We start from the raw sequence: 22,579 nt of genomic DNA, 5'->3' as shown, positions 1-22,579 counted from the left end.
TTGCACTGTTCAAACTCCACATCTGGACATTGATTTGGGATCTAATTAAAACACTTCAGTTAGTTTCATCTCTTACTCAATTTCCCTCTAATAAACAATCCCAATCTGTTGCCCTGAGGTAATTCTGTCTGATCCTTTTCTGTCTTTGTTTTCTTCTCTCTGCTTCAACTTACGTCATTTGTGCAATTACAGTGGCCGAAATGGGGTCTTCAGAATTTTAGCATGTTTTATTTTAGATTTATTGAGAGAGGGTGAAAAAAGTGTAAAAAATGTCCTATTAAAAAATAAGCCTAATTGAAATCAAAATACTGTGCCTGTACTGTGATTGTGAGACACTGTCAGCTGAAAAAGGAAATGCTTAATTTCAACTAATGTTTCACTTTACTATGACCTGGCATTAAGCTGAAAGTATTGTCAGAAGCTAGTGATAGAAAATTCAATATTTTAAAGCTAACTTTTTAATGGGAAACTGTTTTATTGTTCTAAACATTTTGTATAAATAATCATTTCACAGACTATGCTTAGTCTGATAAAAATATTTTTAGGTGGTTTTTTTTTTTTTCAGTTGCCATTTTCTGGCCATCAGAAATTCTGATTCTTGAAAAGCTCTGGGTCTGTTCCAGTTCAAATATTCCTTGCAAAGGGCCTCATTAAGTTGCACTCTGGTTAACCTGGGAAGAATCCTAAGGGTCTGTTTTAATTTGGAGATTCTTGTATCATTTTTCTAAGTGGTGCAAAGAATACCCCGTGTCCCCAGAGGATTTGAAAAGCAGGTCACAAGGCAGAGCAAGCTGCAGAGGTGGAGAAAATCAAGTAATACCAAGTCTAGTTCTCTCCAATCCACTGATCCAAAAGCTGATGCACTTTGAAAGCCATCTGCCTTCCTGCCCTGCTCCTGCAAGGCCATCCAACAGAGACGGGCAGAGGAGCTGCTTGCTTGGGCAGCCTCAGGCAGGGGCCGTTGTACCAAACCACCAATTCTCCTGTTGCGACACAGAACTTGCAACTATGTATGATTTGGCTTGAGAGAGCTGCTGACTGATAGCTTAGATATCACAGTGACTTCACAAAGCTCTGCCTCCAAAAGAAAGGGTCAAAATTAAAGGTGAGCATTCTGCGTTCACAAAAGGCTTGAGCTCACCGGCCACGGGAGGACAACCTCTATAGAAAGGCTGTTTTCCAGCTACTGGCCTCATAGTAACTACTGTTATTAAACCCTTGAATGAACAAATCAGAGGTCTATTTACGAAGTCTTCCCTCTTGATAGCACTATTTGATCAATTCCAGAATCCCTTTTGATAGGTAATTAAAAAAGCTTTTCCTTAGATATAAAGTGGAGTGAACCATTAATTACACTTCAGAGCCCTCGAGATGCAATGCCTTCGCTATTGTGAAATGTCTACAGCAAGCAACGAAAATGCTCGCCTCTATAAAAGAACTGAATAAATGAAAGTAATTTCCTCGAGACCTAGTTTCCTCTGCTTTTTATGGCTAAAGACTTGAGTTGCCTCAGCATTAATAAGTTTTTTCTTTAAGGGCTGAATTTTCTCAATACAAACATCCGTGGCCATAACACAAATCTTTGGCTGATAGAGCCAGCAGACTGAATCCATATATTAGTGTTATTGTTATCACTGAACTGCCACAATGCACTTGGCATCAAGTTGCACAAAAAAGATCAGTTAAATTAAAGATCCTCAACAAGCAGCGACAATTTCTTATAAAAGCCAATTTAGCTGTTATGGAAGCTCTGGGATCATATTAACTTTTCTCAAAAGTATACATAATGCATCACAGCAAGTAGTTTTGACAAGCATATGTGTGCGTATGTGTGGATGTGTCCTGCATCTAAAGAAACCCCAAAAGTTATTTAAGTTGCAAAGTCAAGTGAAAGAAAGTTAGAAAATGCCAGATTTACAGGTGTTCCACCTAATTCAACCCCTTGTGATCCAGTCTGTGCAGCAGAAAGAACAGGGGGATTGATGTTATTCTGAGGGACAATGCTTATGTTTGAAAGCATCTGGTTAGTTGACACTTCCCAATTTTCCGGGATACCACACTGTAAAACAGCTTTTGTAAGTTTGTGGGCCTTTTCCCCTGCCTTTGAATGAAGTCCTCTAAGATTCTCACTTTTTCTGCATTCTTCATCTCTGCTAAAGTCAAAATCTACTGTCATATGGGGCTGTAGCACCTCTGCCTTCATGCACAATTGGGAAGAATTGAATCTGATCCTTTGTTACTGGAGCACAGACATTTTTTTGCTAGAACTTGCAGCAGTGAAGGCTGTTATTGCCTCCAAAAGGGTAGATGGATGGCTGTCGCCATTCCTGAAGCCTACTGTAGCAATAGAGCATGTCCCAGCTAAACCTGTTCTCCTCTATTCTCAGTAGTCCTAAAAAATTAAGCCACTTGAAGACTATGCAGGGGATTAGGTGGCTGACTCTGGGCATTTCTGTTCAAATGTGAGGGATCTCTACCCAAATCTCAGCTGTGTTGCTCCAGATCTATTTTTGACTACTCGGTCAAATACTGACCCTTTGACATTACGGTAAGACAGGCATGCACACAGCCCAGCCAATTTCACAGCATTCCCATGAGTAGAATGCAAGGCTATTCTATGTCTACTCATGCTGGTAGACAAATACATGTGCTTACACTGTCCTGCACACTTACGTGAGTCATTGGCCAACACTGGATTTATATCCACTAAGTACTCAGGTTTATGTGATCACAACACTCATTTTGAATATAGAAGAACATAAATGGAAATTAATTCAATAATATATCACTATAAAATAACACTTTTCCCAGAGAACCACAAAGCAAGGTCTTGCTAAGCTGTGTGCTTCCAAGGGAAAAATAACCTGTTCCTTACAAGAGAAGCTTCTCTTTCTTGCACTGCACAGAGGAAACAGTATGTTATTCAGGGCTAGAAAGTCCTGCTTATACTTTACTGCTGGGAAGACAGATCAGGACATTAAACATCCTGAGCTCTCTGCAATGTATTTTCCATGGTGGCATAACCCTTGAAAACTTCAGATATTGGAATTATTTGTATATCTCTGATATATATTTATATAGCTCTGATATTGAGAAGAAAAAGCTGAGACACATTTATTACACCACATTAGGATCAAACTATAATTTCATAATTATTGCGTGAATTGTAATTACAAGCAAAGCTATTTGCTGTCATTGCTTCGATTTGGTACAGAAACACAACATGCACAAAACCTGCTGTTGTCTCCTGCACTGACTTAGTGATTCCTATCTTAAAGAAAAGGCTTCTGAGTTGAAAGGAATATCTGGACTGGCAGCAGCAGGTAGGAAAGTGGAACACAATGTGAGTGTATGGGAATATCACCTCAAGAGCAGGACTACCCACCGAGGCTTGCGGATGTTACTGCAGTGGAGGGACATGGAGGTGACTCCAATTTAGAAGCCTTCATGGTCACGCTGTCTGACTGCATACCTCTGTAGTGTAACGTATTTTTTTAATTTGCTGTGTGGGGATGAATATACTTCCTGAAAAGCAATTAAACTTCTGAACGTTTAAGGAAACTATGCTAGCAGGTGGAACAAAAGGCTTATTCTACCAGAATAAGATACTGGACAACAATAAAGAAGAGTTCAAAGAGAAAATGAACTAAAAGATAATATTTCTTATCAAATTTCTGTTAAAAAGACAACTAAGCCTGGAATATTACAAGTCCCACATTTGCATAGCAAAATTATGTTTACTTTCATAAATCGTGTCTATGCAATGCAGACGAGTATAAACTCTCCTGGTTCATATCTTTAATACCTACTGGTGTGTGAAAATATGTAGATCTGAGCACTTTAAATGGAAGCCAGAATGGGAAGAAAGCACAGTTTAATACTTTGGGAATGCGAATCCAGGTAAGTCTTTTATTCATAGACTGGCCATGGGTTCATACATGACCTTGGCTGTTAATTCCACCATGCTTCTCAATTTAAAAATTGTAAGTTCTCACTTTTTAAAAATGAAAAGTTCTGGGAATTACATGAATCGAAATCACAGACTGACAAGGCCTTAGTGATTGTCCTGGTTTCAGCTGGAATGGACTCAATTATCTTCCTAGGAGCTAGTGCAATGCTGTGTTTTGGCTTTGATGTGAGACTTTTCAGTTCCTCACACCTTATTAGCAAAAAGGCTGGAGGGGCACAAGGAACTGGGGGGGGGGAGGGGACACAGCCAGGGCAGCTGACCTGAACCAGCCAAAGAGATATCCCATACCATGGGGCGTCATGCCCGGTATATATACCTGGGGGTTGCCCAGGGCAGGTGGGTCGATGCTCGGGGACTGGCCGGGCATCGGTCAGCAGGTGGTGAGCAGTTGCACTGTGAACCACGTGTTCCTTTCTTCCTTTCCCTCTGGATTTTACTCTTTTCCTTCTCCCTTTCATCATAACTGTTATTGTCATAATTGTTATTATTGTTCTTTCACTCTTACTCTATTTCAATTATTAAATTGTTCTTATCTCAACCCTTGAGTTTTACATTCCTTTCCAACTGTCCTCCGCATCCCTCTGGGTGAGGGGGGAATAAGCGAGCAGCTGCGTGGTACTTAATTACCAGCCGGGGTTAAACCACGACAGCAATGAGAGCTACTATCAAGAAATGGAGAGACAAGATCATCAGGCAAGTCAGAATACAGTTGGACAAAACAAGAGTGGTTTTCCCAAAGCCTGTCTCAAAGATCTGAAGGTTCAGTTCTCCCCGACATATGATTAAAGCACAGTGTCTAAACCAAAGAGAAAGGTCAGCTCAGCTTTGCCTCATGGCTGTGGTCACAGCTATCACCTGTTAGGTAAGCAGATGTGGTGTGTATGGTGGGTGAGAAGAGGCTGACAGGGCAGGGAGTGAAAACGGCCTCTCAGCATTAGAGTGAGAGCTCCCAAGAGAGACTGTATACGAGTAGCTGTGCATTTGAAGGGATCAGAGACAAAAAAATGCTGTTCATGAGGACAGCAGGTATTTCTAAAAGAAAATGGCAACCAAATGGCAGACAAAGAGCTCATTTGACAGAATCACAGAATACTTTGGGTTGGAAGGGACCTTAAAGATCATCTCTGGACTTGTTCCAACAAGTCCATGTCCTTCTTATCTTGGGGGCCCCAGAGCTGAATGCAGTACTGCAGGTGGGGTCTCCTGAGAGTACAGCAGAGGGGTAGAATCACCTCCCTCAACCTGCTGGTTAGACTTGTTTCAATGCAGCCCGGCTTTCAGTTGGCCTTCTGGGCTGCAAACGCACATTGCTGGGTCATGTTGAGCTTCTCATCAACCAACACCCACAAGTCCTTCTCCTCAGGGCTGCTCTCCATCCATACAAGTGAATAAAACTCTTCATATAGTAAGAGTTTCTACCTTCTCTAAACTTTCCCACATTTTTCATAGCAAATTCAGTCTGAAGGGTTTTCCTGTGACTCATAACCACCTAGAGACAAGTGTTTAAATTCCAGCATCCAGACCTAACTAGAACCACCTCAAAAGTGTCAAAACACCACAAGGAAGGCAGTTCTCTCAGAAACTCAGACAGTTAAACATGCAGCATGGCCTTATGAGATTCCTAAAATGAGTACGTCAAAAAGCTTATCTGAATGACTCATCAAAGCTTCCAAGTAAAACTGTGGAAGAATATAATCTGAAGGGAAACATCACTGCATTGCAAATACTCTCATGCTTCTGACAGCTGCTAAGCTAGATTCAAGCTCTGCAACCTTTGCTTTTGTATTTCCTAGTAGAACATTCTCATTTATTATCCATCTGACTGCAGCAGCTAATAACAGGCCAGGTCAAACCTCTCTGACTTTCACTTGAAAAACTTCACACTGATTTTAAGGGTCCTTGGACCAGATCTGATGCACAACTCAAATGTTTGCATAACTAAAGACTATTTTTCCCCCAGAATAATTCCATGATGGATTTTTATGACACATCAAGAGAGATTGAGAGGTGAGACCATTGGACAGGTCAGTCTACTTGCATCAAATGTGATATCAAAGCAGCAGAAATTTTTCTCTTTGCCACTTCCCTTATCTAGGTTTTCTTTTGTTTTGTCAGACACTTGCTATACAACTGCTGAGTCAATACTTCTGAGATTAGATTAATGCGTAACACAGCTAATGAAATTTGTAGTTAAGCTGAATTTTTGTTTTGCTGGATTTGGGTTTTGGCAGCTTGAACTGCCTAAAATCCTAATTCAATTGCAATCTGCTCATAGAGCACAGATGTTTTGCTTGGTTAAACTTTTCTCGCCACTTAATAAGATACTTTTTTATTTAACTTTCAGTTCTGCCTCTGAGCCCCGGTGGGTCTTTTAAAACAGAAGATTATTATTAGAAATTAATTAAGTATTCTTTTCAATGCTGTCTCCTGAGAGTAACTAGGCATTGCTGCTGATCTCTTCTGCATTAAGACATTACTGATTGTCATTTGTAGGATGACAGTGTGGATGTCTCATCTGGAAGATACATAACTCCATAAATATGAAAGATTTGAAAGCCATTTAATACAAAATATAATAAATCAGTACAAACATTAAACATAATTGCAACGTCAAACATAGCACAGGCATGTGAAGACTATACCACTAGAATAAAAATAGAAGCACATTCCAAAACCAAAATAAAGTCTTATTGCAATTATAGGACCCCGGTGGATAACACTTAGTCCATGTTTCAGTACACTGTAAACCCCAACTAAACTATGTTAAGAACATCAAATGTAATTAAAGAAAAAGCAGTTGAGTTGATGTTTGAGTTTTTTGTGACCAGTGTCAACAAAGTGTTTCTTGCCACCACCCTGCTTTCCATTGCATATGACTACAAGAAGCACAGACTAAGGCTCCGAACTCTGATGGTTGGCTGAGCTGGGACTACCTGGCTTTTTTTAAGTGAAGGAAACAAAAGAAGCATCAATATCCTGGTGCTTTTTATTTTTTATCTAAGGCCTTGAATTGCATATTAATGCATTACTGACAGAATTAGCTATGCATTTAACATGGCACTTCACGCACTGCATTTGGTCTTTTTAATTTTCACTAAACCAGGGTTATATATATGACTAACTGCTGTCATACTTTAACCAGGAAGGGATGTGAAGAGAAGAACGCCACCATGGGTCAAGAGAAAAACAATCAGTCACTTATTCTTAATAATAATGTGGAATTCAACTTACTTTTTTGGTCTGTAGTCAGGGATGGACCTGTCCAGTGATATCCTGTCACTGAGTTGGGCATTGTAACCATATTCTTCATACTTAGTCTCCGATTCATGACTATCATCTCTCAGGGTAGCAGCCATTCCCCCCTGGCCCAGGCCTCCTGGACCTTCAACTAATCCCATGGGCTTTGCCAGACCTAAATGAAAAAGACAAAAAACACCAAAACCAACATATTACTAATATAAAGGAAATTGATCTAACCTCTTCTGTGACCACAGGGTATTTTTAGATCAACAAGATCTGAACTTCCATGAAGCTCAGCTCTGAAAGACTCATGACACTGGAAATTATCCTCAGCTTTTCAAACCACATCAACACATCTTGTAGCATCAGTGCTTAACTATTAATGAGCAAACTATAAAGAATCAATTAGCAGCTTTCACAATTTCTCCTTTTCCCTCTATAAATCTCTGGAAATAGGAATCTTGTTTCCAAATATTCCAGAAGGCCTAATTATCCTTAAGATAATTAAGATATATTTTCCTCACAAGAACTGGAGGGCAGGCCTTTTTCCAGTATAGCCCATTATAGCTTCATTCATTTTAAGAGAGATACGTTGAATTTCTACCACATGTAGAGCTGCCAATTTAACTCCATATTAATGTCAGTTCTGGAATAGTTGTTGGAGCAGAGGCATCTGCTCAGTTGCTCTAAACCCACCTGCAGCTCTTGAATGAATGGTTGAGGTTTGGTTCCCATGCTGGAAGTACAGGGTAAATCCAATTTCACCATGTGACTCAAAAGATGGGTCATTTGGACTCACCCACACACCTTGCGCCCAGCCTGTTCCCACCAAGATGTGCAAAAACTATTAGGGAACTGACATCATCTTCCCCCTGGAAATTACTCCAGATTTCCTCTGTCCTTCAGAGCTTTGACAAACAAAATATGTATGTTTTATAGGATACTCTGCTCTAAACAGCTTATAGGATCAGAAAGTCTGGACATTAAGCTAGAACAATTAGCCCCACTTGGTTAGCGTAAAGATATTAGCCAGTCAACAATGCATTTATAGGTTCCATTCATTGCTCTATTACTGGTCAACTCAGAAATACATGTAAAACTAAGCTAAACCGATACTAAAAATGCCCATATGATCACATCACCAAAAACCTCTTCCATGGCAACAAGCATTTAACTTGGTGCTGAATTCTCATAAATAAGCTCATCAAATGTCCTGCATTTGATGTCAAAGCTTTCCTTTCCGAAATGATCTTTCTATCAACAAGCTATTACAAGTGAAAAAGTTATTTATAATAGTCTTGGGGATACCATACAGAGATGTGCAAATAGCCTCCAAATAATCTACAATGAGAGAAAATCAATTAGTTTGACCTGCTCAACATTTTTCAAATTAAGATTTTTTCAGGAGGAAAATATCATTATTTCAACTAAACAATTAAAGACAGAAAGACACTGTCTACATTTGCTAGTAAAACACACAAGGCAGTACAAAGCTGGGACCGGTTTCTCCAAGTCACAGCAAGGTCTGGGACAGTTCAGTCCTCATGAAGGAACGTCTCTTGCACCTTATTGCTAACACTGTCCTCACTGGTTATAGCTCCATCATCATCTCTCTCTCTCTCTTCTGTCCTATAATTAAGCAGAGTGGTTCGTGAGTGGTCTGAGAGATTAAAGTTACCCTTTTCTACTGCAGTTCTTATGAGAAAATCCTGTGCTAAGGTTAAATGCAACACTAACAAAGAGTCTGAACAAAATAAGGACTGAGTACCTGCAGTAACAGGGATTTTGGTACTGAATTTCAGACATTGCCTACAAAAATGCATACCTCATATTGCAATCAGTGATCACAAGTCAGGATGGACCTTGCTTTTTTGTGTGTCCTTTGATGCCTTCATATTCCTCATCATCATGCACTGACATGCTCAACTGTCTCTGAGTGAATCATGAGTCTTAGCACGAGGGGGGAGCATAGAAGAAAAAGAAAAGGATGCCCTACAGAAAAATATTCTTGGCATGGCCATGCTTTTGAAAAATTCAGACAGCTCCAAGCATTCAAGCCTAGTGAGTTGTTGAAAAGAAGGGAGAACAAGGGGCTGATGCAGCCGTGGTCTCATTATAGGTGCATGTGGGAGGTGAACTCCAGGTTCTCACTAGCAAGGGAGATCGAACAGAGGCATGAGCAGAAATCCCACAGGCCATGCACCCATGAGCTGAAAGTAGAAATACAAAGCTTCACAACAGCATCCTTTTCTAGGGTATTCTATTATTGGGACACAGAGAGAAAAGACCAAAGAACTGAGCTACTGGGATTGATACTGATGCTTAATCAATAATGAACTTCTTCAAAGCCGTAAGTGAAACAAAATACTAGGAAAAATTAAAGTTATGCTCAAGGCAAAGGAACAGTGTGTCAGCAGACAGCTCTCTTCAGTCACACTGGCCAAACTAGGATCTTGGACCGCCTTTGGTGACTTATCCCCCAACACCTGGTAATGCAAATCAGAGCCCTCCCACTGTTTAATGACTACTCTTCCTTCCAGGCCAGCTATATTGTCTTCCAAACATGTCCTCCTTCAGAAATGTATGGACTAACCCAGAATACAAGTAGGAAAGTGTTCATGTCCTGTCTCAAACTGTACAAGGATAATGCAAGTGATGTGTTCAGCTGGACTGAGATGAGCCCCAGCAAGATGCAGACCACCTATTCCTGCTCATCACCTTTCTGAAAAAAAAAAAAAAAAAAAAAATATCACAAGGAGTTACCAGCACAAGCCACTAAATCCTAGAGACCTAATGCAACAACTGCAAAAAAGCAAGCTAAAGGTTTCCTAAGATTATTATAATTATTTCAAATACCTATATAGTTTTTATTCATGACTCATATTATTCTTGAATTCATGAAACTGTCTTCAGGTATGTGCAGAAGCATTTAGAAAGTTTTTGCATGTTTGTCTCAGCCATGTTCCTCCTTTCTGTAGAAGTAGAGGGGTAAGTCTATAATGTGACCTTAGGCTGGCCACACGAACCTCTGCCCAGCTGTATTTTCAGGCAAAGGGTAAAATAGTTGTGTGTCTGCTGTCAAAACTTTGGTCAATAGGAGCTAGCTCATGAGTCAAAATTTTCTGCTAACTTACACTGGTAGCAATTAACTTGCAGAGAAATCCAAATCATAGCACTGGTGCTTCCTAAGAGACACAACTGAGCATGGTGAGCCTGGATAGGACTTACGACACCAGCTGTCATTCTATAGTGCAGTCCTGACCGGTTTTATCTTAATTATTACAAATGTTACAAAGCCTGCAGTTTGCTATTAATGTACAAACACACCAAGAATTCCTACTATGAATAACTATCGTTAGCCCAACAAATCTCTTGTAAAACAGTATTCTTGCCCCTAGAAACCGAACAGATTTACTTCTTACATCACAAACCACTCTTTATTGCTCACATTCCTATGTAGAAATTTACCAAATCTTTCTTCCACTAAAACTGGTTCAAAAATGTCTAAGAACCTTCCATTCTTGCTTGCAGCAATCACCATAAAGCCCCTGGCTTAGCATCAAATGATCAGCCTGCAGCCAGTATTACACTTCTGCAGGGCCAGGGAGAAACTAGCACAAGGGAGGCTCACAATTAGGGACTGATATAATCATGTCTCCAACTGGGTCAATGCAAAGGAGTAAGCAAAAAGTGTGATATCATGATATTTGGGGTATTTAAGGACTATTTGAAATTTTTAATGAAATGATATTCTGTAAGAAAAATGGAGAACAAGAAAGTCAAGATTCTGTTGACACAACTAAAACTCTTCAAGAATTGTGCTGCAGTTAGCGATTTCAAACAACAGAAATTATTTTATCTTACTAATTAAAACACTTCAATGCACATTAGGTATTTCTGAAAATATTTTCAGGAGCTTCATTCTGAAGGAAATTTAACATTTGTCCCTTTTGTTCTAGTTTAGGATGAGAGGCTATTTTGCACTTTGACTAGCTTTATTATTAAATATCTCTTCCTTTGCAAAATTAGAACAGAAGGGCCTAATGTTGCCATCCCTGGCCTGACAGCTAGCTCTTGCTCAAGTAATTACAGAAATTACACGTCTGAGAATCTAAATCTCTCCCCACCCAAAAGGAAAAACACAGCAGTCTAATCTTCCTGCATGATACAGTCTTAGACTTAAGAGACACTAATAGGAAACAGCGATGCTGTATGTCTCCGTTTTATTTGCCCAATATATAGTACCTTAAAAGGGGGTTGAGTTTCAGAGAAAAGTCAGTGGTTCCCTCAAAACAAACACACACACACAACACAACCAAAAAAACCCCACAAGCAGGCCTTTTTAAAAGGAAGTCGAATCAGGCATATTAGAAGTTAAAGAACCCAGAAAACTAGACCCTTCATAAAGCCCATGTCCTTGAACAACTGCAATGTGGAAATTCTTTTGCTGATCATTTGGAATCATCTGGCTTGGGTTCTGATGTTACATCAAAGAAAACTGAAGACGACTTCATTAAAGTTAACTGACCTGCTTTGATGAAAGGGTCTCCAAGACGTGGCGTACTCATTTGACTTTCAGCAACAATTTAATTCCAGTAGTTGAAAACTTTATTCTTTATACAACATGCTCTTGCAGTTTACAGAACAAAACACTTGCATCTTTATGGCACAAGTAAGAGTGGAATGAAACTTTCAACCCCCAGGAAGCATCAAGTATTTTGCTATTTTTCTTATGGGAGAATTGGTTAGATAGCCTTCCAAACCATACATAATGATGATTATTTCATATACCTTTTTCCTACATCTGGAATTCTAGCTCATCAAGCTGCTAATCTAATCTTGTTCTAGAGCAGAGTCATCATATGTTTGACTTACTTTCAGAACATATTGCTGAGAGGTTTTTTCCCCCCATTCATTACCCAAATTGTAGCCTAGTCTGACTGACAATTATAGCAATGCAGTAACATTGACCAATATATAGCAGCAATTAAATGATACCGCATTGCTTCATTCTTCAAGAAAAGCACTGAAGAGTCTCTAGAAGTTCTTAGGAGCAACGAATACAGTATATTTTACATATGTGTGTCTGTGTTAAATGCAGCAATTGCAGGCAATGTTCTTCAGTGCATGGTTGGTTAGATAGACACAATATGGCTATGTCTCACATAGGAAAACATTTGCACAGCATTTTTCATCTCAAAGGACTACCTGTTATTTCAGCAAATACATCGTCAACAGAGGGTGCTGCTCCATGACTACCTAAGTCAAGATCATAACTCACTAACCTCCAAATACAGAGTTATCTGCATCGGTCAGCCTTCTGAGAAAAAAAACAAAAGAGGGGTGCTAGTCAGCAGCAGCATCTCAGAAAAAGGTTGATCTGAAGAGATGGGATGAGGATGCAGGCAGTGGGAGACAGTGTCTCCCCAGGTTTGACTGAAGCAGAGGCTGCTGGTGAAAAAGACACAACTTCCAGCATGTCCTCCATGCCTTGATCTGAGGGGTGCCCAACAGTCTGGGACCATTGAGCAGAAGCATCTCATCAGAGGCCTTCCAGCATGCCGAACATGGGAACAATACCTGGGAGGACATGGAGGAGCAGAATACACTTCAGCAGTGCTCCTGCAGGATGCATAGGTGGGCTGCCAAAGACAGAGTCAGTAAAGAACAAGTTTTTTGTTCTTGGGCATTTTCTGCTCAGCAAGAAACAGAGAGCCTTCAGGGACAGCTCATAGGAAAATTCATTCCTATGGATCTCGCCTACTGAAACAACAGGGAAAGGGATACATTTCTCAAAATAGTGCTGCTCAGCAGAGAGACAATTGCTATTGATTTTATATGCTGCGTGTTTAGGTCCTACAGTGATGGGGAGCAGCATAAAACCTAAAAAGGACAGATGGAGAAATGCTTCTGGTTCAACTTCCAGTATATACGTGGGGTTTAACCAAGGCAGATCAGATAAGGGGACTTTTGTTTTCTTCTTCTTTTAAAGCTTGTCGCAGACTTCCCGATTCTCCTCTTACTTTTGAGTTACTTACCTGTGGCTCTAACTAGCACCCATTTCACCCATTCCTCCATGGCTCATGAAGCCACTGTGGGCAGGGTACAGTAGCACTGCTGACAGTGTAACCCTGTAGCTCGTGCCAGAGCAAAGGATTGAAATCATACTGCTAGCTCCGAAACAGTGATGGGCAAGAGAGGGGAGACAGGGAACAACAGCGGTAATGCCCAGCAAGCTGCCATTTTTAAAACTGTCTTTTCTTTTAAATTTTTAGACTAAAAAGATCCAAGCCTGTACGCTGGGATTGGTCATACCCAGTTCAACGCTGCAGATGACAATGAGGTCACAAATAATTAGCGTCTGTCATTCATTTCAAATTTATTCCTCTCACTGCAGAGATTTCTGTGTAAGACAGAAAATTACTGGGGGAATGGAGAGCAGAATGAACTGGTCCTAGTTTCTTAACCAGATTAATTACTCTGCAGGATGCATAATTTTCTCGGAGAGACCTCCTATTTTTTACCATAAACCCTGTCACAATGGGAAAATTACTGAAGAGATTTATGTGAGAAACTATGGCAAAAGCAAGATCAAACTACACCAGTTATTATTTTACTGTCCTTTTTTGTGTAATTTGCAACACAATTACAGACAGCTGTAAAGCAGGTTCAGCCAAGGTTCTCAGACACAATTAACCTTTTGGCAATTAAAAATAAAAATAAGCAATTGAAAATAATTATACATCCACGTTCACAATAGCACAGGTCTCTTCTTAGCCTTTCTCTGGCCTTCCAGCCATGTCTGGCAAGGCCACCTGCACTTCAGCAGCTGTGACTCTGCTCTGTGACACCTCATCCCTCTTTCATCAGGCAGCACCAAGAGTTGCTGGGCAGAACCACAAGGCCAGCTCCACCACCAATGCCACCAGATTTGGTAAGCACTGACAGAACTGATGCAAAATCTCTGAAATGTCCTTGCTGACCTGTCTGTCTTAGGTTGAGAAGGGCTGCAATGCCAAATTTCTGAGCTTTCTCTACACTTAGACTATTTGCACTCTTAAATAGCTAGCAACACAAAAGTATTCTGCTTCCTAGCACCTTAAAAGGAGAGAACAAATAATTGCCTTCTAAAAAAAAGGCACAGTCATCCAGCAGTTTTACCTGCGACTCCTGAAACATCTCCCTTTCTTTTAAAGAGGAAACATAAAACTTATCAGCAACACAGCTGTTTCTTTCCTTTTCCAATTCTGATTTCTCAGTTGAAAATATCCCTGTACCTTGTAAGGCAATAAAAATCTTTAGATCCTAGTTTAACCAAGTTAAAAAAAAAAATTGAGGGGCAAAAGCAACCGTGCATAGATTGACAAAGCTGACTTTTAGCATTCCAGTTACATCTTTTGAAAGAACAGAAAAAGGTTCATAGACTCTAGAATAGCTTCAGTAACATCGCTAAAACAAGACTTAATTTTTTTAAGCTAGTTCTATACAAAACCACCCTTTCGGAAGCAGGTACTAATTTAGTTGCATCTAATAAATCAGCAATAATGCCTCCATCTTGAATTACTGTATTACACTATTTTTGTAACCTTGTTCTGTTGCAACTAGAAACCTCAGATGAAGGTTACAGCCTCACTGACTAGCATACCTGTAGGCACGGAGGAAAAAATTGGTCTTCCTCCTTCAGGAGTCAACAGTACATGTTAGGGTAAAGCATATGCACAAGAAAAGCAGCTGGTTGGAGGAGGAAGAAAGAGCAATATGAGCAAACTGTTCAACACCAAACAAAAGGTCTCAGCTCAGCAGTAGTCCTGCTGTTTATAGCTCCATGTTAGTGATCCCTAAAAGTAACTAAGAGGAACAAGTTTTCCAAAATAATATGTTTACATCAGAAAAAGGCTCACTCACATAAACAGTGTTTTGCCTCTCACACACACCTAGAGCAGGCCAGGAACGCTCCGATAAGCTGTTCAGTTTAGTACGTGGCCCAGACTGGGTGCTAGAGGACATGTCCTGAGAAGGCTAAGCAAGACCTCATGGGGCAGAGCTGTTACAGCTGAGAGAAAAGATGCCATGAGCTTTGTCTCAATTTGAAATTGAGCTGACGAGCCACATGAGTCTGAAGGTTTGACAAAGAAGGGGCACAGAGAGGCTACAAAACGGTAGCAGTAACTACTTTTACAAAATGCTTTGAAATCCCTGGATAAAAAGAACACAAGTTATTTACTACATTCCCAAAGAAGCAGATTTTGGGCTTGAGATTCAGTACTAGAAAAAGATATCTTTTTCAGAAACAATACCCTTCTACCTTGGGTGCTCCTGGATGTTGCAGCACAATCAAACTAGCAGACTGCAACAAGGCTTTACCATTGGTCAGATTCTTCTGTCCATGTTTGTCCTTCCTCCAGAGGTCAGACCACACAGCAGCAGCTGCTGCTGCTGCTGCTGCTGCTGCTGCTCCTCCATCTGACATCTGACCTCCAACCCCCCCCCACACACACACACTCTCTCTCTCCCCCCTCAGGGCTATTTAACCACTTAGCAGGAACGAGCTACACCTGCACATCATCCATGTCAATCAACCCACTGCCTCTGAGGCAAGGCCACAGCTGCATGTTATCAGTGCTGATCAATCCTCTGCCTTCATTCCTCTACACCTGGATAAAGTTTTTACACCAGTTTGTGTTGGTTCAGATGCCCTTTCACTGGGCTACTGAATACAGAGCAGCCCCCACTGTACAGAAAGATACAGTATTGGAGCTCTTCTGCAACGTCACTGAAATACTGCAGTGCTGCACAAACACCAGTGACGCTGGACTCCAAATGCCCCTTGAGGCTGGAAGGAGTCATCCTACTCTCCTTTGGGCAAAAATGACCTGCTGAAAGGTTAAATAATTCCCCAGGATTGCACAGGATATGGTGGTGGAGCCAGAAATCAAAGCTAGTGACTGCCCAAATTCTTGTCCTGCTGTGATTAATTTATGAATTAAAAAGCAGCCTTGGTTTCTAACACAGGCCTACTCCAGCAAAAGCTGAAGCATCTTCTGTCCAGTGATTCTCTGTGAGTCCAGCAGCAGCTAAGGGTGTGGGGTAGTATCATATGGCATCATATCTGGAACAGTATTTCTCTCTTCTTGATCCTATGATACGACCCTGACTGTCAAAACACTGGGCAAGTTTCACAGCCTGTGCTTTCTTTTTTCCTCCCTCTCCCATGCTGTATACTTCATTTTTACAAAGGATCCCATGCAAAAATTTGCCAAAAGCATGTATCTGCCTCTTTTCTTGACTCCTCTAAATACTGCACAAACTATGGTTAACGATGAAATTGCCCCAGCTAAAGCGTGGCTCACTGCAATTATTGCCTTGGAGAACATAAAAAAAAATATTCTGTCCAAAAGGCATAAATTTGCTGAATGCATTAGTAGCTCAGTGCACCAAAATTAAACATGGGAAAGTAAAAGCATTTTGCAGTTGCAAGTGCAAAGTTCAACAATATCCAGAAAAAAATCGTATTTGAAACTATTTCACTATTTGACACTACTTCAGTCAACTTTGCAAACCGTAGTATACAGTGTAAGGAGTCAGTAGTGTATAGCTCATGATTCAATCTAAATGTTAAACAGAACCTGACCCTTAATTTCTGCATATCCCAACTTTCCATATCCCAAAGCAGCTTCTCCCATCACAACCCTGCAGTAAGCCTACATAATATGTAAGATTTGCTACCCAGAGAACTGATCTGAATTTTGTCCATATCAAAGGTACTTACTTTCTGAGCTAGAAGGAATGCTGTATGTGGATGAGATTTAGTTTTACATACAGAAACATTCACCAAATCATACTCCACAGGGGCACAGGCTCCAACTCTCTGCAGAAGAGAGCAACAACCAAAACTCCATCCAATTTAAATTACTCCAGCACTTCCATTTATCTGAAATCCAAAATAAAGTCCTATTTTTTATAGTTGTAATCAAGTTTGCTTCATCTTTGCTTGAAAGATTTATGTCCCCTAGCATCCAGTATCAGTCCCAAGTACCTCTGAAGATAAGTAAGAAGACAAACAGCACCGTGCAGCTGAAGGTTAGAAAAGGTAAAAATACAGTAACTTGTAAAGCTGAAACACTCAATATGCAACTTTTTGGCTCTAGAAACTAGGAGGTGCAGTGGTTTTGTACCTTGATCTCATCTCCAGACCCTTCTGTCTGTTCAAGTGAAAGCCTGCGATAGTATTTCTCAACCTTCATCCACAGCTGACTGACAATCCTGTAAGACACCTATCTGTGAGAAGGCTGCTGAGTGATGGTGAAGGGGTGAAGTGATGTGGCAGATCTCCCTGCAGGAGGGCTGTTCCTTTTCTGCCCCAAGAAGCTAGTCAGGCAGAGAGAGTGCAGAATCAGGAGCCTTGGAAATTATGTAATTAGGACAAATTATCTGGAAAGAGGACTGATACGTGCTTTGCCCTATGTTTCTTCATCTTCTTTAAAACAGGGACATTCCCTGGTTGCAGACAGCACTCTGAGCCACAGCCTATGAATATCTGTCAAGTGCTCAACGCACATTAGATGTAAAATGCCGTAGAAATGCTCAGGACTTTTATCAGCATCTGGGCTGGAAGTTGACCCTTATTCCATCCTACATACTCTTCCCCTACTGTATTGATTTATTAATGCTTAAACTCTTTATATTAAGCCTTACCAGGACAGGATTAGGCCAGAACAATTTTTTTTCCTAGTGTTTTCACAGGTTTCAGGACACCATTGTAGCAGATGCTACACAAGTCCTGAAAGACGGTGCCTACCTCAAAGAGCTTGCTATCAGTGTTGAAGACAAGAAACAGATGCAGAAAGGTGATCAGGGAAGAAGCCAAGAAAACAACACGGGTCAGTAGGAGAGGCAGAGGTTGTATGCAACAGCGTGCTATGGATTTCATCCTTGCCATAACAGCAGGAAAACAAGCTGTTTCATAGCCCACTGGAGGACCTTCTTTTCTATCCCACTGAACAGATTCTATCCCAGTGTGCCCCCCGTATGCAGATGGTGTCTTGGGGATGAGAAGGAGAGAATTCCTATGGGGATGTAACCTAGGGACAGGATTTATAGTCTTCTCCAAAATAACCTGATCAAGATATTTCTGAAATGCTTCCTTTTGCAGAAAAGCTTGTAATAAAAGCTCCCTAGTCATTCAGGTTATTTTGAGATGATGAAAGATGGCAGTTCTGATATATGTAAGCCAGGTTTCCTGCTGAGAAGGCTCAGCACAACTCCTCCTCTGTCTATAGAGGGAATGACTCCATGGAGATCTCTGGTAAAGCTGCTCCACACCAAATGCAAGATTCCTAGTGCATGACTTAGGACTTTGAGGAAGAGGAGAGGAATATCTGAGGAAATACAAAGAAAAATGTGTAATGGAGGGCCTGGCATAGGAGACAAGCATAGTAGGTAAAGCTGTGTTAGTCATTTTGGCGCAATGTGGAGAATGATCAAGTCCATCAATGCAGCCACTAGGCCTGCTGGGGTAAGAAAGGAACATTGGTCCCTGCACAGCCATTCTCTTCCCCTGAGCTGCTGTTCAGGTGTGGCACACAGGCCGCTGCTGGCTTCATCAGCCCCCAGGCCTCTGCTTTTGTTCATTGGCTCGGCAGAAACACTAGCATTGCGTAGGCTACTCCCTCTCTAGACACAAATTTCATTAGTGCTTTTTAATTGGAAGAAATATTGTGGTTTTATGTACAGATATCTAATATCAAAAGTAATTGCTTTTATAGAATACTCATTTGGAGCCGGTTTCCCCTTGAGATGAGAAAATGTATTCTAATTACGACAGATAATTCAGGAGGAGATAAACAGATTGACGAATGGAAGGACCAAGAAATAGGAGCTACACAGACCACTGGAGATGAAGATAAAACTTCATTTGTGAGGTAAGACACTGATCCCAAGTCTATAGATAATGAGAGATAGCAGAGTTTTGTCAGACCCTTGGTATTAAAAAAAAAATAAAATCAATTTCCTAAAGAGCAGGGATCCTTAAGCAAGGGAGATCTATGTGGTATATTTTTAAACTTAAAATTTGAGTTATGAAAAAAAAAGAACCTATCCCATATGAATAATTTTAAATTATACATGACTTATTCTGTTGATATTTTTTATTATTTTCATTTTAATGATCAAAAAGATCATTCACAGAGAGAGATCAGTTTGTTTCCTTTAAATAAATAACAGATGCCAAGATTCTTCTAGAAGTTATAAAATCCCAGATGACTTGTGTTTTGTGCTGGTGAAACATATAAAATGGATTTTCCTCTTCAGGGCTTTGGAGGAAAGCCAGAAAACTCCTCTGGTGATGGCATAAATCTGTAGTTGGGAGGGGGGAAGCTGAAATGTTGGTGTAGCTGCCCAGCAGCCCGCTGATATTAAAAGAAGACAAAATCTAAGCATCACCACTTTGGTACCTGGCCTCTGGTAGTAGCCAATACCTGAGGCTTCAGAGGAAACGAAACACAAACCATAAAGCACTTGGCCAATTAAACTCTGCACGGTCCCTGGAAGCAGAGTTCCTTTCTGAACCCCATAGGCAGGTAACTAAAGCCCTGAAGCACAATATTAGATTACCCTCATTATCTTAACTCAGACAGGTAGACATAGGGCTTAAAACTACCCAGTGCCCTTTAAAAGCCCAGCCACTAATACTGGATTCAATGGCCTCCTGCAGCAATGAATTCTCTGGTACTGTCACGGTCAGAGTGTCACTGGCTTAGGTGAAATGGATCACCTGTATCAATATATTAGATTTTCTTTAATTTTTCCAGGGCAACAGAGGTGAAAACTCCTGGGGAAAGTGATCATTGAAACAATAACAGAACCATTCTAGAAAAAGGGAAAGGGGCTTCTCCTTGAAAAGCTCAAAGGTGCAAGAGCTAAAATTTTGGGGTTGTTTAATTAGATTCAGGAACATGCTGCTCCAAGCCAAGTTAAAGGGCTTTCATTTCATAAATGAGGAAAAGATCTTTTGAAAAACAAGGAGTTTACTTGTGTGAATCAGAGATAGGGAAGGGAAGCAGTGGACCGTTGCAGGAAGGGAGTTCTGACCCAAGGTCTGACACGACAGCCTGCAGCTGAAAAGATGCTGTCGGATGCAATGACATTTTCTTGCACCTACAGAGCTGACTGCACATCTCTAACTGTTAAACCCTTTGATTTCTGACACAATTCTGGATGAGAAATCCCTGACTGGCCTATTCTCAGGCCAGCTCAGCTACAACAGTAAATCCCACAGGGTTCGGCTCCATAAGGAAGAAATTATCTTTAAATACAAAGAATCTTAAAGAAGCCTATCTACCTAACTTCAGGTCCTATGCAGGCTTGTACTATTCTAGACTCTATTGTGCTGATATTAAAGTCCAAACTAACCGAAGGCTGTACCACATCCAACATTGTCAAGCCTGCCAAGTCACTTCCTTTCAGGCCAGGTTTCAGTCAGGCACCCATGGGACTCTGCTCTGTCTCAGACAGATTGTGTCCAAGACTCTTCTCCCTGCCCAAGGGTGTTTGGTGAGCTCTTGATAAGGGCCAGACAAGCCCATCTCCTGCAGCTTCATTTTGCAATCATGCTCCACATTATTTGCAGACATTCATATACCTCCCTGCTCATTTACCTAAACAGCCTGCTATTAGATTAAACTAACATAATCACACAGGCAGCTTTCTCAATAACAAAGTCACATACAACCCTTGCCATTTGTGTGACTGAAAAGCTCCCGGTTGTTCAACCCATTTTACACAGCAGAGGGTGATGACAGCATCAAACCCAGAACCTAGTAGCTGCTGGAACTCAAAATCACATCATGATTGAAAGGAGGATCTCAATTTTCCATCGCTGTGAAATTAGTCACAAAGTTCACCTCTGGCAACACAACTACAATAAAGAGACAACATTAACACCTACAGACCTGCTGGCTACGTCCACTGATCTCCCTTCCATGCTCCAAGAGTCACTGTCCACCATCTTTGTTGGCCATGAGAGATTCAGATGATCTGAAAAAAGTCCCCAGTTCCGTCAGAGCAGTGCTGGTTCTCTGTCTGCTGCCTCTCGATCTTACTATCAGGCATTTCTCCTTGGGAATAGGTGGTAGATCAGCTGCCACTGGGGACACGTGATTTCAAGTACTTCTATCAGATATCTTCAAGGGCCCACACTTGAAAATGAATTAATTTGGATATCTGTTTTGACAGAAACCAGAGAAAGCCTTGATTCCCCCATTTTCCTTTCAGTGTGATATCGTCTTATAGGCTCTCTAAGGTGACATACTTTTCTTTTGCATCATTACACAGCAATATTGATGGCTGGCTTCAAAACATACTCATTTTCCTGACAGACTGCCTATTTTACATCTGTAGATATGTGTATTTTTCTTGAACTATGTTTGTGTGCTACACAAACAGGCACATCTTTGACACCTCTCAGGGAGTTTGGCTTGGAAATTTAGTTTGAGATAGAACTTGTGTCTCTGCTTTTCCTCCCTTCACTTTATTTTCATATCTCATGTCAACATACACTACCGCTGTGCTTTGCTGCTTGTCAATCCCAGGCTGCAGTGCCTGCTTCCATCAGCCTAGTAATACGCACATGATTTAATTTCCTATCAGCAGGACAAGTCAGTTCAAAACCAAACACAGGACACATTTTAAACAGCAAAAAATACAGCCCAGAATCCAGCATCTAAACCAAAAAGTTTCAAGCCAAAAACTGATGGCAGTTTTGAAGCTACAATGGATGAGGAAGGTTACTATGCAGATTCCTCCTAATCGGCAGACACATTTACAGCATATCTATTAGAGAGTGTGCTACAACTAAAGATCTGATTCTCTCCTGCTCACAGAGGACAGTACACAGGCTCAGCACAGTACACAGTGCTGAGCATCATACTCGCTTTTGAAGTGCCTTGCTATTGTTTCAGGAAATGTTGAGCCTGGATTTGGTTCTGGCTCTAGAGAGGAGAGCGTTCACTCTTGAAAGTCATAAAATAAAGTCTATTTAGAAATGGAAGACACAATGTTGCATGGATAGCTTATAACATACAATTAATCAGGGATTTATCAGGGAAAAATAAAAGTAATTAGGTACCATATTCTCTGGAGGAAGTAAATCAAAGTGTGAGACAGTTTTGCAAAAGAAAGGAGAAATGAGGACAAATAGCAATTGTCAATACATTTGATAAAATAAAGATGTAACGTTAGGGGGAAATATTGGCACAATCTTTTATTTAAAAGTGGTAATAAAAACACTGCTTGCTTTGATTTCTGCCCTTTCTGGTTTATTGTTGATATAAAGATAAATTGACTCAGACTTCCAGGAGCGGGAAAGCTACG

At 40.7% G+C, this 22,579-nt stretch overlaps 1 protein-coding gene across 3 annotated transcripts in view; it reads right to left on the bottom strand.

Moving 5' to 3' along the window:
• GALNT9 (polypeptide N-acetylgalactosaminyltransferase 9) overlaps positions 1-22,579 on the bottom strand; it is a 273,921-nt gene that overhangs the window by 121,687 nt on the left and 129,655 nt on the right. For 2 of the 3 annotated variants that reach the window (XM_056341904.1, XM_056341895.1), the window contains one exon: positions 7,202-7,382. In XM_056341904.1, coding sequence (XP_056197879.1) covers positions 7,202-7,368 — 167 coding nt within the window. In that variant the 5' untranslated portion in view covers positions 7,369-7,382. Of the gene's footprint in view, positions 1-7,201; positions 7,383-22,579 lie in introns of those variants that run through there. The other variant, XM_056341910.1, reaches the window with a different exon arrangement.

The sequence above is a fragment of the Falco biarmicus genome, chromosome 1 (genome assembly GCF_023638135.1).
Source record: "Falco biarmicus isolate bFalBia1 chromosome 1, bFalBia1.pri, whole genome shotgun sequence".
Classification (NCBI taxonomy): Eukaryota; Metazoa; Chordata; class Aves; order Falconiformes; family Falconidae; genus Falco; species Falco biarmicus.
This window is presented reverse-complemented; position numbering and strand designations above follow the sequence as displayed.